Below are 17,672 nucleotides of genomic sequence, written 5' to 3'. Positions count from 1 at the left end.
AACTCTTTTTAGAGGGGCTCTTTTATAAATTGATCTGTTATTATTATATTGTGTTTTATATCAAATGTTTAAAGAGGTAAGACTACTAAAGTATTTGTTGTTGTTGTTGTTGTTTTGTTGTTTTTGTCGTTTTACTTTATAGTATACATACTCAATTAACTTTACAAGTTTTACTAATTGTTGAAGACGACCTTTAGTTGTTAACATCCACATCTAAACTGGACCCCTGTTGTGTTCACTTATCGCTACACTAACAACAGGTACGGCCTAAATCCCATGGTCAGAATTCTGACCACAGGATTTAATAATTGACGAGACTAGTGCATCATGTGCTGTGTTTATTATGTATTATTCTGATAGGAAATCAAACGAAAAATTAGCACATTTCTAACCCTACTGAGTTCTTAAGGGAATGAAAGATACCGGCTCAGTTTGTCAAGAATATGATAACTAGCTCCTTGGTCATTTCTCTGCGCTACCACCATAGGGTTAAGTTATAGTTACCGAATTAAAAAGTATTGCCTGTTGGGTATGGATACACCATAGAAGGGACTAAATTTCACGAGTAAGCTTTGCTTTTGAGTGAAATTTTGTCCATCCTGTGGTATATTTATACACATACCCAATCAAATTTTTAATTTGGTAAATGACTTGTGTCAAAGTTCATTAGACGTCACAATAAACTGTTATCACGTGATGAAAAGTGCCTTTCCCGCTGAATTATCAGTTTGCGCGTTTCAGTCATCTGAAATGGCTGCAAAAACGGAGATAAGTGACATTGACTTTTTGAATGTAATTCTCGAATGGGACAACAGTATAGACGATCTATCATTATCACAAACATGCAAAGATGCTGAAAATGAAAATACTGCTTTCGAAAAGCTGGAGGATTCAACTCTTTCTCAGGCTTTTTGGACCAATATGAAGTGGATTTTGAAATGGATGACTTGCCAGATTTTGAACTTACGCAGGTTCCCCTTACGGCGGATAGTATTATTGAAGAATTGGAAAAGGCTGTTACTGATAATAAAATTGTAAAGATAATTCACGCTATTCTTCTGTGGAAAATATTGATATTGATAAGTTAGTTATGTCAACTGAAAGCAGAAATACATGTAAAAATACTACTTGTAGTGTTGCCACATTTAACGACTGGAGAGTTGCGCGAATGAAAAGTAATTATTATTATTTAGTATTTTCTTCCTTATGTACTTTAATTCGTTCGTTTATGTTATTTGGTCACATGAGTGACGATTTTAAGAAAATACGGGTGTCTTTGTTGAGGTACGCGCTTCAACAGGTGCTTCATTTAAGCAAATTCACTGTAAAAACGACCGGTATATTCATATCTTGCGTAGCGTGTATGCTTATTACATTTTACCCAATTCAAGCAATATAAAACTGTTTCATATTTCACTGTTATATCGAATTTTAAACAAATAAAATATCTTATCTATTTCATTATTAACTCAGTTTTGTTCAGTGTCACTCAATGTCAATACTTCATTTTTTCAGGTGGACTCAATCAGTGGAACTTGAGTGCCAAAAAATTAAAACACTATCTACAAAATACAGTACTATTTAAGATATATGAACAATATTTGAATATTGTACGTTATTTAAATGGAACAGCCTTTTATAGGAGACCGCTAGATAAAGGAAGTATTAAGTTTGGTGAACAGTCAGTAGGGGTCTAATATCATGAAAACCATGTGTGCAGAAGTCGGAATAGATGGGTATTTCACTAACCACTCTGGTAAAAGGACATGTGCTCCAACATTATACCAGGCAGGAGTTCCAGAACAAAAAATAATGAATAATACAGGCCATAGGTCAGTCTAGAGTGTTAGAAAATAGAAAAGGGCTTCCAGTGAGATGTTAAAAGATATATTAAATATCCTTGTACCGAGTAAAAGCATGTGCAAGAAAACTAAACATGGAGACAACACAGAAATTCAAAATCGCACGGAAAATTAAGAAACATCAAAAAGTGCCGCAGGAGGCATTGGAAGTTTGTTCACTGGATGTGTGTTCAATTTTAATAGTGGAAGTTAAATATATTTGTGATTATTTCAGTATTTGAGGATTATGTGGTGTATTTTATTCAAAGGAATATATTCATTTTGAAATTTCATCCTTTTTAGTAGTGAATTTACGCATAATGGAATTTATGCATTTTTTTTGTAGTGAAATTACCAGTGTGCCATTCTTGAGGATTAGAGGATTTAATATTTGGCTTCTAGTTTCACATTTTATCAAAATAATACAATTATTAAAATTCATTTTTGTATTTATTCTTAGAAAAAGAAAGGATATGGGGTATTTGCCAATGAGAAACTACCCAACACTATAGTTTTAGTAAAAAATTAGAGTTGAAAATTATTACAGGAAAGAAAATGTTACATTGTAGGTTCTGGCTAAAAGTGTGAGGTATCTTACATACACCACATGACCATTTTCAATCTTCTGGTAAACCAATCAGAGGGTTGATATGGAACTATGGTGTATATGTAGATACCCTCACACTTTTGCAATGGAAAATTAAACAAACTATGGTACAATTAACAGATACTTGTTTATTTTGCGGCATCCTAGTATTAACATTTGAGGTTAATTTCCTATCAATATAATTGGTCAATTTCCTATCAATATAATTGGTCAACTTTTATTAATGAATCGTTGAATTTGTAAGAATCGTCCAATTAATGCCAATGTGACAATGGCTCCAACCTTTTCCTTCAGTGCAAAGCTATAGATGGAATAGCGGACCAGTTTACATCCACATCTTTCGGTCTCTTGTTGACAGTTGTCTCATTATACCTAATATCCTTATTGTTATAAATAAATGTTCTACAGGATAATGTATAACACAAGAACATGTCTTTCTTGCAGAATATCAATACAACCAGGGATTTCCTTTGATGTCAGGCAAAGCGTACATACCCCTTCTTGTTGTTAAAATTACAAATATCATCAAACAGAATAAGACTGCTAGGCAGATCTGAAAATCGCTCACACTACAATTCTTCATCATAAAGTTAAGGCTAAGTATCAAATTAATCCATAATACTTTTACCCTTTTTTAAACGCCCATTTATGGGAAGTATTATGGTATACATTTACTATTGTCTGTCTATCAGTCAGTCTGTCAGTCCGTCCATCTTGTCTGTCTGTCTGTTTGTCCATCGTCAACATGTCCGGAAAATAACTCAAAAAAAATTTAATTAATTTTAATGAAACTGTGAATTGTCTATTGGCGTGAGCTACCTTTTGATTTTATAAATTTTAGATTTTACGTTTCTGAGTTATTGGAATTTATTCATAAAAAAAGGGGGATTTTTTAGTTTTCAAAACAAGAATGTGTCCTCAGTACACGAATGCCCCACTCACACTTTCATTTTCTATGTTCAGTGGACCGTGACATTGGGATAAAAACTCTAATTTGGCATTAAAATTAGAAAGATCATATCATAGGGAACATGTTTACTAAGTTTGAAGTTGATTGGACTTCAACTTCATCAAAAACTACCTTGACCAAAAACTTTAACCTGAAGCGGGACAGACGGACGGACGAACGGACGCACAGACCAGAAAACATAATGCCCCTCTACTATCGTAGGTGGGGCATAAAAACCCTCAAAAATGCTTTTAGCAGTTTTTGTGAATCTTATGCGACTGGTTTATATCAAAATAAGTTCCCTTTACATTTTTTTACGGACGTCTGGACAAGGGTAAACCTTAATGCCCCCTACAGTATGGTGGGTGCACAAAAAATTCAATGCTCATTGTGTATTAATTTATCGATCATTATAGTAGAAAAAAGATTTAATATAAGAATAGGAAATGAAACAAAGTTTTTGCAAACAAGTGGCACAAATCTAGCATTGGAAGTGAGGGATTTTTGTTGAAGACCCATTGGTGGCCTTGTGCTGTTTTTTTTTGCTCATTGGTCGGGTTGTTGTCTCTTTGAAACATTCATTATTTCCATTATCATTATGTCCATGTTTGGTATTCTTACCCATTTTCTGCATATGAAACAAGAATGTGTTCATAGTACACAGATGCCCCACTCACACTATCATTTTCTATGTTCAGTGGACCGTGAAATTGGAGTCAAAAATCTAATCTAACATTTAAATTAGAAAGATCATATCATAGGGAACCTGTGAACTAAGTTTTAATTTGATTGGACTTCAACTTCATCAAAAACTACCTTGACCAAAAACTTAAACCTGAAGCAGGACAGAACAAACGAACAGACGAACATATGAACAGACACACAGACCAGATCAAAGCACCAAGGGCACTATAGGCAGTTAATTAAAAAAAAAACGAGGCAAAAGTGGCAGAAGTTAAGATGAATATTGTGGAAGAATTGGTTTAATTATTCAAGCATCAAAAAATGTTTGTACCTTAATGTTTCCGCTATCCAATCCTACCATTTTCAAAAGTTATTTTTAATTTATTTCAAATATGTTTCCTTTAAAATGAGCCATTTTTTATAGGCCCAGATATAACTACAAAAATAATTAACCTTAATTTAACCTAGACTTATATTTTGCTTTCATTTAATTTTATAATAAACAAGAAATAATTGTAACAGGATGCTGTTACAAAGTCTCCAAAACAAAGCTCCTATAATTCGTCATTCCATGGTTGCCCGTTGACAATGGGCAGGGTCCAGTACACATTGGTTTGGTCTAGTAACGTGACATGCATATGTGACTCCTAGGATATTAACCCTGTATGTCATTCAAATTGTCTTGAAATGACAAACAGGAATATATATGGTTTAGGGGTGGGGATTTCGACCATTTACAAGTTCTCAAAAGGTGGTGGGTTGATCCCCAGGGGACTTTCCCTTTATTTCATTTGATTTGTTTTAATGACCCATACAAGAATATATATAGTTTCGGGGTGGGGATCGCGACCGTTTGCAAGTTTTCAAAAAGAAGAAGGGTGGGGTGACCCTCGTGAACTTCCTCTATAATTCATTAGATTTGTTTTATTGTCCCATACAAGAATATATATGGTGTAGGGGTGGGGTTCTCAACCGTTTACAAGTTCTCAAGCAAGAAGGGATGGGGTGACCCCCAGGGATTCGCCCTATATCTAATTTGATTTGTTTTATTGTACCATACAAGAATATATATGGTTTAGAGGTGGGGATCTTGACTGTTTACAAGTTCTCAAACAGGAGAGGGTCGGGTTGACCTCCAGGGATTCCCACTATATTTCCTTTAATTTGTTATATTGTCCCATACATGAATATATATGGTTTAAGGGTGGGGATGTCAACCGTTTACGAGTTCTCAAACAGATGGGGTGAGGATGACACCGGTGGGTCCCACAAATTATTTCCATTTGATTTGTTTTATATATTGTCCCATACAAGTATATATATGGTTAAGGGATGGGGATCGCGACTGTTTACAAGATAAAAGCACATTCTCAGCTGGGGGGAGGGGGGACACCATGGACTACCCCTATATTTTATTTCATTTGTTTTATTGCCCTGTTATCATTACTAAAGACCGTGTGTAGTACTTACTGTTTTCAAGTTGTAGTCTTTAGAAATTAAAAAAAATAAAACCCCATATGGTTCTATAGTAAACCCCTCCCTTCTTTAAGCCCCTCGAAATATCTCTAAATAGACCACAATACACAAACGAAAGATTGATAGCTCCCATAGACATCAGTTAGTCTAACATTTTATGAAACCCTAAGTAAATCTGACCAGTGGTTTTGGAAACCGCTGCAGACAAGTTCATCATTAAAGTGGCGGAAGTTGGACTCTGTCCGACTTTTCTATGGGACGAGTTGTCCCGGATTCCTGAAAAACATATCGTCAATTTCCAGTTCTATTACATTCTTAAAATTACAACAACTTTAATAGTCAAGGTCAGTGATAAACGGAATAATTTAATAAAAGAAAGAAATTTAAGTATACATACATTTAATGGAAATCAATTAAATAATTACAATCTTCTTAAACAAAAAGAATATCATGATTAACAAAACTTACTTTTAATCTGGCTTTATATCATCAAAATCAATGTACAAAATGTATACTTACTAACTTACGTTTAACGAACACAAATCTAGGGTGCTAGCATAAGGCAGCTTAACTGCATAAAACATAATGCCCCTCTTCTATCTTAGGTGGGGCATAAAAATGCATCAGTCCAAAATATATCGGTCTCAATATCAAATAACTCTTATGAAAGTATAAAATCTGGATCAGTGCTTTTCCCTTTAGAACTTGTATAAATACTTTCCTAAGTAACTTCAAGGGGTAAGGTAATTCAAATGTTAATGTTGAACCCTGACATATGGTGTCTGGATGACATCATGTATTGAAAACTAAAGTATGGCAAAACACAATTTTATACATTTTCATTCCAGTCCAATGGAATAAATTTATTGTTTACAGTCACCTGTACATATACGTTTCTATTAAAAAGTAATGTGGACCCGGTAAAATTAAAATGACAGTCAAGACAATTGAATGCACACAGGGGATGATAATAAAACACATGTCATTCTACCCTTTTTTTTCCAACAGTTTTATTCAAAATTCTAATGCTCAATTTATCAGAGTATAGCTTTTTTGCACTGATGCACAGTAATAAATCATCAAACTATAATTGAGGGTTAATATCTTACCCAACTTTTAATTAAGAGTAAATATCTTACCCAACTTTTACACACTGCCATAGCTGCTTCTTCAGCACTTTTAGCACCTTTAGCCAGATTATATTCTATCTTTGATATCTCATTTCTTAACTCATCATGGAGTTTTACTGAGGTGTTCTGTAGTTCCTGTTGAAATTCTTCACAAACTTTTTCAACTTCAGATTTCACAATCTCAGGGTCATCTTTGAACTGAAAAAAAAAACAAACAAATAAATTAGAAACAAGAAAATTTGTAAGCAGAAGTTTCAACTTGGTATCTAACTTTCCTCAAGGCATCCTAAAAAGTACTTATGAGGAGCTTAACCCTAAAATTATTCTTGATTCTGTTAAATACAAGTTGCTTATCCTATTTTGTAATTACCGTGGATTCATTTAATTATATTCTTTGATACCAATTTTTTTTAATTGATTTCATGATTTTGACTGATTCTGAATTATTTGTACTTCCTTGACACTTAGGATTATTTTTATTTTATGTCACAATGTTTCACCACATTGGTGTGGCATCAATTGTAACCAGATGCTCCACAGGGCACAGCTTTATACAGCCGCAGAGGTTGAACCCTGAACGGTTGGAGCAAGTATGGACACAACATTGAAGCTAGATTCAGCTCTATTTTTTTTGGATTGTGATTAAATAGTTGACACAGCATAGGCTTAGGACACAGAATGAATGTGGTCTAAGGAACTTAAAATATTTTTTTTGCCTTCGAGCAATTCACTACGCTGTTGAATATTAATCCTTTCAAAAAAATGTTTGATGAAATCTGAAATGAGAAAAATGTACCCCCCCCTTTTTTTTCACATCCCCCTTTCCCTTTTTCCAAAACTGATCTCAATTCAAATTTCTAATGGAGTTTGCAACAATAACTACTCATTTAAATACATCATAAAATATCAAAATGTAAAATAAAGTGCTTTATTCACTGAATGGTAAAGATTGTTTTAATTTATCAGTTGGTAGTAAAAGTGAATATACATTGTATATTGTATAAAACGATGATTTAAGTTGATTCAACTACTATTCTGGACAAAGAAAGATAACTCCAATTGAAAATTTCTTGCTATTGCACAATATTGTGCAATTAGATATTTCTTGCTATTGCGCAATTCTGTGCAATTGAAAATATTTGCAATTGCACAATACTGTGCAGTTGAAGATTTCTTGCTATTGCACAATACTGTGTAATTGAAAATTTCTTGCTATTGCACAATACTGTGCAATTGAAGATTTCTTGCTATTGCTGAATACTGTGCAATTGAAAATATCTTTCTATTGCACAATACTTAATATAATAATTTTGGGCCCATAATCAAAAATCTAAGTACATGTTTAGATTCAGGATATCAAAAAAGCCCAAGAATTCAATTTTTGTTAAATCAAACTTAGTTTAGTTTTGGACCCTTTGGACTTTAATGTAGACCAATTTGAAAACGGGACCAAAAATTAAGAATCTACATACGCAGTTAGAATTGGCATATCAAAGAACCCCAATTATTCAATTTTTGATGAAATCAAACAAAGATCAATTTTGGACCCTTTGGGCCCCTTATTCCTAACTGTTGGGACCAAAACTCCCAAAATCAAACCCAACATTCCTTTTATGGTCATAAACCTTGTTTAAATTTCATAGATTTCTATTTACTTATACTAAAGTTATGGTGCGAAACCAAGAATAATGCTTATTTGGGCCCCCTTTTGGCCCCTAATTCCTAAACTGTTAGGACCTCAACTCCCAAAATCAATCCCAACCTTCCTTTTGTGGTCATAAACCTTGTGTTTACATTTCATTGATTTTTATTTACTTATACTAAAGTTATTGTGCAAAAACCAAGAAAATGCTTATTTGGGCCCTTTTTTGGCCCCTAATTCCTAAAATGTTGGAACCAAAACTCCCAAAATCAATCCCAACCTTCCTTTTGTGGTCATAAATTTCATAGATTTCTATTCACTTTTACTTAAGTAAGAGTGCGAGAACTAAAAGTATACAGACAAAGACGACGACGCAGACGACGACGCCAACGTGATACCAATATACGACCAAAATTTTTTCAATTTTTGCGGTCGTATTAAATAAATGTGGTGGTTTTTTTTAAACGCAATTGAGTTAGTGAAGCCAAATGTGATTTGTCTGCAAGCTCTTTAAAATTCAATATAGGATGGTCCTCCAGGGAGGTTTTGAAAACTTTCAGGTCAATGGTAGGCTAGCATGAATAGAATGCATCTCCATGCAATTAACTTTGTAAATAGAAAAGTGATTGTTATTTACATGTTTGTGATTACTTCACAGTTGTATTACATGCTTAAAGGGATAATAGCTACAAGACATGAAAAAACCAGATGCTCCGCAGGGCGCAGCTTAATACGACCGCAGAGGTTGAACCCTGAATGGTTGGGGCAAGTATGGACACAACATTCAAGCTGGATTCAGCTCTAAATTTGGATTGTGATTAAATAGTTGACACAGAATAGGTTTTCTGGGCCCTTTTTTGACCCCTAATTCCTAAACTGTTGGAACCAAAACACCCAAAATCAATCCCAACCTTTCTTTTGTGGTCATAAACTTTGTGTCAAAATATCATTGATTTCTATTGACTTAAACAAAAGTTATAGTGCGAAAACCTAGAAAATGCTTATTTGGGCCCTTTTTGGCCCCTAATTCCTAAACTGATTGGACCAAAACTTCCGAAATCAATCCCAACCTTCCTTTTATGGTCATAAACCTTGTGTTTAAATTTCATACATTTCTATTTACTTAAACTACAGTTAAAGTGCAAAAATCAAAAGTATTCGGACGCCAAAGACGACGCTGACGCCAACGAGATACCAATATACGACCAAAAATTTTTCAATTTTTGCGGTCGTATAAAAATGAATGTGATTTTGTTTAAATCAATCATTAATAAACGTGAAACAATGAAATAATAATTTCGCTTTAATCAGCCAATTTGGCTCAATTTTGTCTAAATGAGCAAACAGTAGGTAGGCAAATTATTTTATTTTATTTCTTGATATAATTAATCTATATTGAATTTTTACAAAATTCAACAGATAAGATCATTTAAGTCAAGAAAAGTGGGATATTTCCTGTATTCAGTGTACACCCCAGTTTTCTGGTGTTAAAAACAGTATACAGGGACCTCCTTTTTTCCTATTCATTTTATGGTATGAAATCTACAAAAGCACACATTCTTCATGTAATAACAATGTTTTTAAATGAAAGCAAGCATTTAATTAGTTAAAAATCAAGCTTATTTCAAGTCTAATTTGACGCATAACTCACAACAATTCCTGTGTTCACCAATTCATACCTTGATCATCATTTATGAGATAACAAAAAGATATGTTAATGACTTGGGAATTAAAATTCAATGAATAAAATTTTTCAATAGAAGTGAACATAATTCAGTTATGTTCAGTTACACCTGGTCAATTAATTCCTAAACAAAAGATTTGTATGTTTTTTCGAGTTCTAGATAAACATAGCTTCACTTATTCATGTTTTGTTGTTCCTAGAATACTTTGAGTATTTACAAATTCAAGTGATGTACATGATGTAAGTTATAACGTAAAACGTGCCCTTTTGTAAATTTCATGCCATAAATTGAAAAATAAAAACACATTTAAACTGGTCTTGTTTACACCAGAAATCAGGGAGGTTCCCTGAAAGCAGGAAAATTCACGTATCCAACATTTTCTGACTTGTGCCCAACCTGTTCGAAGTCGTAGGCAAAGTAGATTGATTTCAAAGCACGATTCAGACCATTTTTACTCAAAGCTTTTATCTTTTAAACAGGAACAGAGGTGAAAGACAAAGCCAATTAATACACCTTATAGCTAATCCCGGCTGACCTGGCCGCTTGAACTTTTGACGTCGAAAACAATCAGTTTTCCATTGTGGCGTCAGAAATTTTGTTTTATGACGACAAAATTTTACAGGAACCTGTGTGATATCCAGTAATGGCGGACAAATAGCGATAAGGTGTATCAAGGTGCACTCAGTGGGTTGAAAGATGCTTCAGATTTTTTATTTTCAAATATCAACTTTGCACACAACACAAATCGTGTGGCAAGGCATGTTTGTTTTCCTTGAAACAAAGATAAATTCTGCACAATTTTTTGAAAAGTTCAAATTTAACAAAGACTAATAGGAGAAAATCAATTATGGGAAGCTGTACATGCACCTTGTGAGTAATCTCATGTGTTATTTAAGTGAAATAATACAAAAAATGAAATATTCTGAGTGGATTGAGTCTCCAAAACACATTTTATGAGAAAATTGTCTTGTAATAGGACTTTACCATGAATATTCAGTTGACAGAACAAGCCATACTAAGTGCATATATTTTTTTTTTTGAGGGGGTGGGCTTTTTATCCTTCTTTCTTAGATTTTGCTACGATATAACATTTTCCTAGAAAATACTTAAATAAATATATAGTTATAAGTAGATGAAATTATGTTTAATGCTGTAACGACAAGTTATTCACTAAAAGAGAAGCCTTTTATGTCCCTCTTTGGAACGCGGCGTAAATTTAATTTTTACGTAAGGACTTATTGAAACCTCCATGGAGACAGTAAACTTTTATATGGATTGTTCATTCTGCTAAAATGGTTCAATTACTCATTTCTTATAACATTTCTACCATAAATGAATGAAAGTTACCCCATTATTTTTATTTATTGGCCTGAAAAGTTGAAATTTTGAGGAAATGAGAGGTATAAATTGACCGAAAGAGACTTTATAAGGAAGACAAAGAGGTTCATTAGTGGTATTTATCTTCCTAAAATCATCTTGTGTATCATATTAAACTGTTTGTAGGCAGATAAGATAGATATTTGATCATTTATTGGTCCACACTCTATTCTATCTTGATGCGGCTTGGTTTGGATTTGTCGAAGAAATTTCGCTGTAGATGTCGTCTATCATTATACTAGATTTTTCTCAAACTATTGAACTAATTATGACAAAACTTGACAGAAATGCTTGAAATAACCAGTATTACAATGGAAAAAAGTCACATTTAGTTTATTCAACAAAAAGGTCTTCTTTAGGTGTAATACCACCAAATCATGGTACGTCACATCCAGTTGAAAGTAGGTCGAAAAAAATATTCCCTTGAATTTGACCGTTGTAGGTAATTAGTCCTACATTTTATTGCAGTAAAACTATTTCTGTGTCATAAACATATGTCTTGGGTATTTCAAAACAACATTATTTTCTATTTGTGAATTGTATAGAAAATTTTGTAATCTTGAGGTTACATGGTGACTAAACCTTGTACACAGATTGAGTAAGGGGAGATATTTGATTGGTTAACTTCCAATCATGGTTATTTTCTTATATGCAATGAAATGCTATGTAAAAAATTTTCTATAGAACTGGACAGGATAAAACTTTACTCGTGCCAAGTATTTCTTTCTTTGAAACAAAGATAAATTCTGCACAATTTTTTGAAAAGTTCAAATTTAACAAAGACTAATAGGGGAAAAATCAATGGTGGTATTACACATTAGGTGTAATACCACCAAATCATGGTACGTCACATCCGGTTGTATACGAAAGTAGGTTGAAAAAAATATTCCCTTGAATTTGACCGTTGTAGGTAATTAATCCTACATTTTATTGCAGTAAAACTATTTCTGTGTCATAAACATATGTCTTGGGTATTTCAAAACACCATTATTTTCTATTTGTGAAATGTATAGAAAATTTTGTAATCTTGAGGTTACATGGTAACTAAACCTTGTACACAGATAGAATAAGGGGAGAAATTTGATTGGTTAACTTCCAATGATGTTTATCTTCTTATATATATGCAACGAAATGTTATGTGAAATTTTTTCTATAGAACTGGACAGGATAAAACTTTACTCATGCCAAGTATTTCTTTATTTGAAACAAAGATAAATTCTGCACAATTTTTTGAAAAGTTCAAATTTAACAAAGAGTAATAGGGGAAAATCAATGGTGGTATTATACCTAGACCTTAGATAATAAAATTGCAGACCATTTGAAGTGTTGTTGTCAATTTTGAATATTATTTAAGTATTGCATTCGTTTGCATGATTTGACAACCCGGCATACCAAGGTATCCACTTCAGAGACTCTACCAAAACGATTTGTAAGGCGTTGGTTCACCACACGGAGTTTAATGTATTATATTAAAGTTGATCTTTTTTAACAAACATAAACACAAACATTAACTTGTAGACTATGTAAAAGTTTCAAAGTCAATAATCCATGAAGAGGGGGTGCAGCAATATAATATCCATGGAAACAATACTTACAAATGCCAATAAGTTTGCATACCAAATATCATTGACTTAACATTAGCAGTTCATCTTAAACTGATCTAATCAAAAACTAATACATATAAACTAAGCAAAAGTTTCAGTCGATAGACCATGACTGAGGGGGCTGAGCCAAATAAACTCAATTGAAATGAGATGTGCTAATGCTTATACAACTGAATACCAATTAACATTGGCCTACCACTAATGGTTCCCCTTGAACTGCCTAATCAGAAACTAATATAAGTTAACTAAACAAAATTTTCAAAGTCAATAGACCATAACTAAGGGGGCAGGGCCAAATAATCTCCATGAAAATGAGATATGCCATTGCTTATTCAGCTGCATACCAAATATGATTGACTTACAACTTGTGGTTCACCACAAACTAGACCTAATTACAAACTAATACATTGTTGATGCTGACGCGGGAAACAGCATACCTATGTCTCACCCTTTGACTCCATAAAGCAAGACAAAACATTAAAACATGTAAAATAAAATGCTTTGTCGTGCGCAGTTGGATACCACGGTAGTGGTCCAACCATGAACAGTTGGGGCAAATATGGACACAATATTCACGCTTGATACAGGTCTGAATTTGGATTGTAATTAAATACACAAAATAGGTTTCTGACACAAAATAACTATAGTCAAAGAACTTAGAATTGGTTATTTGATTTGAATTTATATTCAATTTTTTGCTTTTGTGCAATACATTATGCTGGGTTTTTTTTTTTACCCCCCCCCCCCCCCCCTCTTTTTCCAAAAAAAACAATTTTCACTCCAGATATGGTCATAATCTCATTTTGAATATCCAATGGAGTTTGCAACCATAATTACCAATTTAAATACATCATAAAAGTCTTATAATAGATAAATTGCTTCCCTGAGCGCAGCTGGATACCACCGCAGAGGTCCAACCCTGAACAGTTGGGGCAAAAATGGACACAATATTCACACTTGATACAGGTCTGAATTTGGATTGTAATTAAATATTTGACACAAAATAGGTTTATGACACAGAATAACTGTAGTCAAAGAACTTAGAATTGCTAATATGATTTGAATTAATATTCATGCATTTCTGCAACACTAATCTGTTGCGTATTGACTCCCCCCCCCCCCCCCCCCCCCCCCACTCAAAAAAAAAAAAAAACTTTCACTCCAGATATGGTCATAATCTCAATTCAAATATCCAATAGAGTTTGCAGCCATAATTGCCCATTAAAATACATCACAAAAGTCTTAAAATAGAAAATGATATACATATTCATGGCTAAAAATTAATATTAATTACTGTAACTTTTAAAAAACAAGAGTGCACACACTGAAATGTCTCGCCTTCTTTACTAATCATTGATATTATGTTGATAGTCCTAAGTATAAAGCTTTATTACAACTGTCACATAAACGTTACATTAACCAAGATAACTAAACAAAGACCAATGAACCATGAAAATGAGGTCAAAGTCAGATGAACCATGTCAGGCTGACATGTAACAATGCTTCCATAAAACAAATATAGTTGACCTAATACTTATAGTTTAAGAAAAATAGACCAAAACACAAAAACTTAAGACTGAGCAATGAACCGTGAAAATGAGGTCAAGGTCAAATAAAACCTGCGCAACTAATATATAAATCATAATATATATTTCCATACACTAAATATAGTTGACCTTTGACGTATAGTATCAGATAAAAAGACAAAAACTCAAAAAACTTAACTTTGACCACTGAACCATGAAAATGAGGTCAAGGTCAGATGACATCTGTCTGCTAGACATGTTCACCTTACAATTATCCCATACAACAAATATAGTAGACCTATTGCATAAAGTATGAGAAAAACAGACCAAAACACAAAAAACTTAACTATATAACCACTGAACCATGAAAATGAGGTCAAGGTCAGATGACACCTGCCAGTTGGACATGTACACCTTACAGTCCTTCCATACACCGAATATACTAGCCCTATTGCTTATAGTATCTGAGATATGGACTTGACCACCAAAACTTAACCTTGTTCACTGATCCATGAAATGAGGTCGAGGTAAAGTGAAAACTGTCTGACGGGCATGAGGACCTTGCAAGGTACGCACATACCAAATATAGTTATCCTATTACTTATAATAAGAGAGAATTCAACATTACAAAAAATCTGAACTTTTTTTCAAGTGGTCACTGAACCATGAAAATGAGGTCAAGGACATTGGACATGTGACTGACGGAAACTTTGTAACATGAGGCATCTATATACAAAGTATGAAGCATCCAGGTCTTCCATCTTCAAATATAAAGCTTTTAAGAAGTAAGCTAACACCGCCGCCAGATCACTATCCCTATGTCGAGCTTTCTGCAACAAAAGTTGCAGGCTCGACAATAAATTGACAGCTAATCACCTCAAGACAATACAGCATTTCTTATACATAATTTACAAGCAGTGTAAGGGAGGTAATCCAAAACATAAACAACATTGTACATTAAATTTGATTTGATTACCTCCCTTACACTGCTTTAAATTTGTCCATTAACCAGGAAACCCTTTTTTTCCCCTTTTTTGCCCCTAATTCCTAAATGGTTTGAGCCATAACCTCCCAAAGTCAATCCTAAACTTCCCATTATGGTATGGAAACTTGTGGTATAATTTAAGAGAGATTCATTCACTTAAACACAAGTTATTGGCTGGTAACTACAAAAATGCTTATTTGGGTCCCTTTGTTTGCCCTTAATTTCTAACCTGTTGGGACCATAACCCCAAAAATCAACCCCAACCTTCCTTTTGGGGTTATAAACCTTGTGTTTAAATTTGATAGATATCTATTTTCTTATACTAAAGAAAACAACTGTCTTTGGACGACGACAACGACAATGTGATGCCAATAAACGGCAAAAAAAATTTTGCAGACGTATAAAAATGACAGACATTGAACTATAATGGTTTACTTTTTTTTTAAATTGTTATTTGGATGAAGAGTTGTCTCATTGGCACTCCCACCACATCTTCCTATATCTACATAATCATGGCTAAAATTAATATTCCTAAATCAGCATTCAGTAATTTCTAATCAAAGTGCATGAAAGCACTGAATGGTAAAGATTGCTTTAATTTATCAGTGGGAAGAAAATTAAATATTGCATTGGTGGTTGTTGATTTAACAGCTATTCTAGACGAAGGAAGATAACTCCATTTTTAAAGATGAGGTTAACAATGACATAATTTATATTTTTAGAACAGATATTAGCTAGATTCCTGCATCTTTCAAAACTTATGTAACTTTCTTGACAAGTGAAACATCATTTTGTGCCTTGAATATCTGAGCATATATTACATCGATAAATTTCTGGAAATGTTCATGGATAGTTTATATAGAATGTTTTGATCAATGCACTATATTTTGTGTATCAAAAAAAGGTAGTGATCAGCCTTGGAACATTTAGATATCAAGTCAGTCCCATAATAATAAGCAAAAGCTTTAAAGTCAATAGACCATGACTGATGGGACAGGGGCAAATAATCTCCATGGAAATGAGATGTGCCAATGCTAATACAACTGCATACCAAATATGATTGACTTACAACTTGCGGTTCACCACTAACTAGACTTAATCATAAACTAATACATTATTGACGAGACTGACGCTGTTGCTGGAAACAGCGTACCAGCCATACCTTTGTCTTGCTTTTTGACTCCGTCAAGCAAAACAAAAATAAAAAACAGAAACAAATGTTTGTATGTCCAACAGGTATATAAACTCTTATTTGTGCTGATGAAAAGTCTTTTTATTCTTTATATCTAAAGTACTATCAACTTTAAAGGTGTGTTTACAGGGTACAAATTTCCCTTTAATTTTCACCTGTGCACCTGCTTTCAACTAAAATTGCACGGTATGAACTCTTAACTAGAGGCTCTCAAGAGCCTGTGTCGCTCACCTGTTAATGTATTTACTGATGTCGGCCATCTTGGTTGGTAGGCGGGGTCATTAGACACTTTTTTAAAATAGATACCCTAGTAATGATTGTGGCCAAGTTTTGTTAAATTTGGCCCATTATAAATAAGTTTTAAAAAAGAAGATTTTTGTACAAGTTACAAAAATGACAAAAAGTTGTTCAATATTGACTATAAAGGACAATTACTCTTTAAGGGGTTCTCTGACAATTTTGGTCATGTTTGACTTATTTGTAGATCTTACTTTGCTGAACATTATTGCTGTTTACAGTTTATCTCTATCTATAATAGTATTCAAGATAATAACCAAAAACTGCAAAATTTCCTTAAAATTACCAATTTTAGGGCAGCAACCCAACAATGGGTTGTAGGATTCATCTGAAAATTTGTTAGGGAATAGATGTTATTCTGATGGACATTTAAATCTTGAAAGATTTGCCCTAAATGTCTTAGTTTCAAAGATATAAAGCAAAAACTGCATTTTACCACTATGTTCTAATTTTAGCCATGTCGGCCATTTTGTTTGGTAGATGGGGTCATCGGACACATTTTTAAAACTATATACCACAATTATGATTGTGGCCAAGTTAGTTTAAATTTGGCCAAGTAGTTTCAGAGAAGAAGATTTTTTGTACAAGTTACAAAAAATGACGAAAAGTGGTTAAAATTGACTATAAAGGGCGATAACTCCTTAAGGGGTTGACTGACAATTTTGGTCATGTTGACT

At 33.4% G+C, this 17,672-nt stretch overlaps 1 protein-coding gene across 1 annotated transcript in view; it reads right to left on the bottom strand.

Moving 5' to 3' along the window:
* Positions 1–5,970: 5,970 nt before the first annotated feature.
* LOC143062004 (uncharacterized) overlaps positions 5,971–17,672 on the bottom strand; it is a 59,498-nt gene continuing 47,796 nt past the window's right edge. The window contains exons 4-5 of the mRNA XM_076233857.1: positions 6,697–6,885; positions 5,971–5,988 (exon numbers count right to left, since the gene is read on the bottom strand). Coding sequence (XP_076089972.1) covers positions 5,971–5,988; positions 6,697–6,885 — 207 coding nt within the window. The remainder of the gene's footprint in view (positions 5,989–6,696; positions 6,886–17,672) is intronic.

The sequence above is a fragment of the Mytilus galloprovincialis genome, chromosome 2, assembly GCF_965363235.1.
Source record: "Mytilus galloprovincialis chromosome 2, xbMytGall1.hap1.1, whole genome shotgun sequence".
NCBI lineage: Eukaryota > Metazoa > Mollusca > Bivalvia > Mytilida > Mytilidae > Mytilus > Mytilus galloprovincialis.
This window is presented reverse-complemented; position numbering and strand designations above follow the sequence as displayed.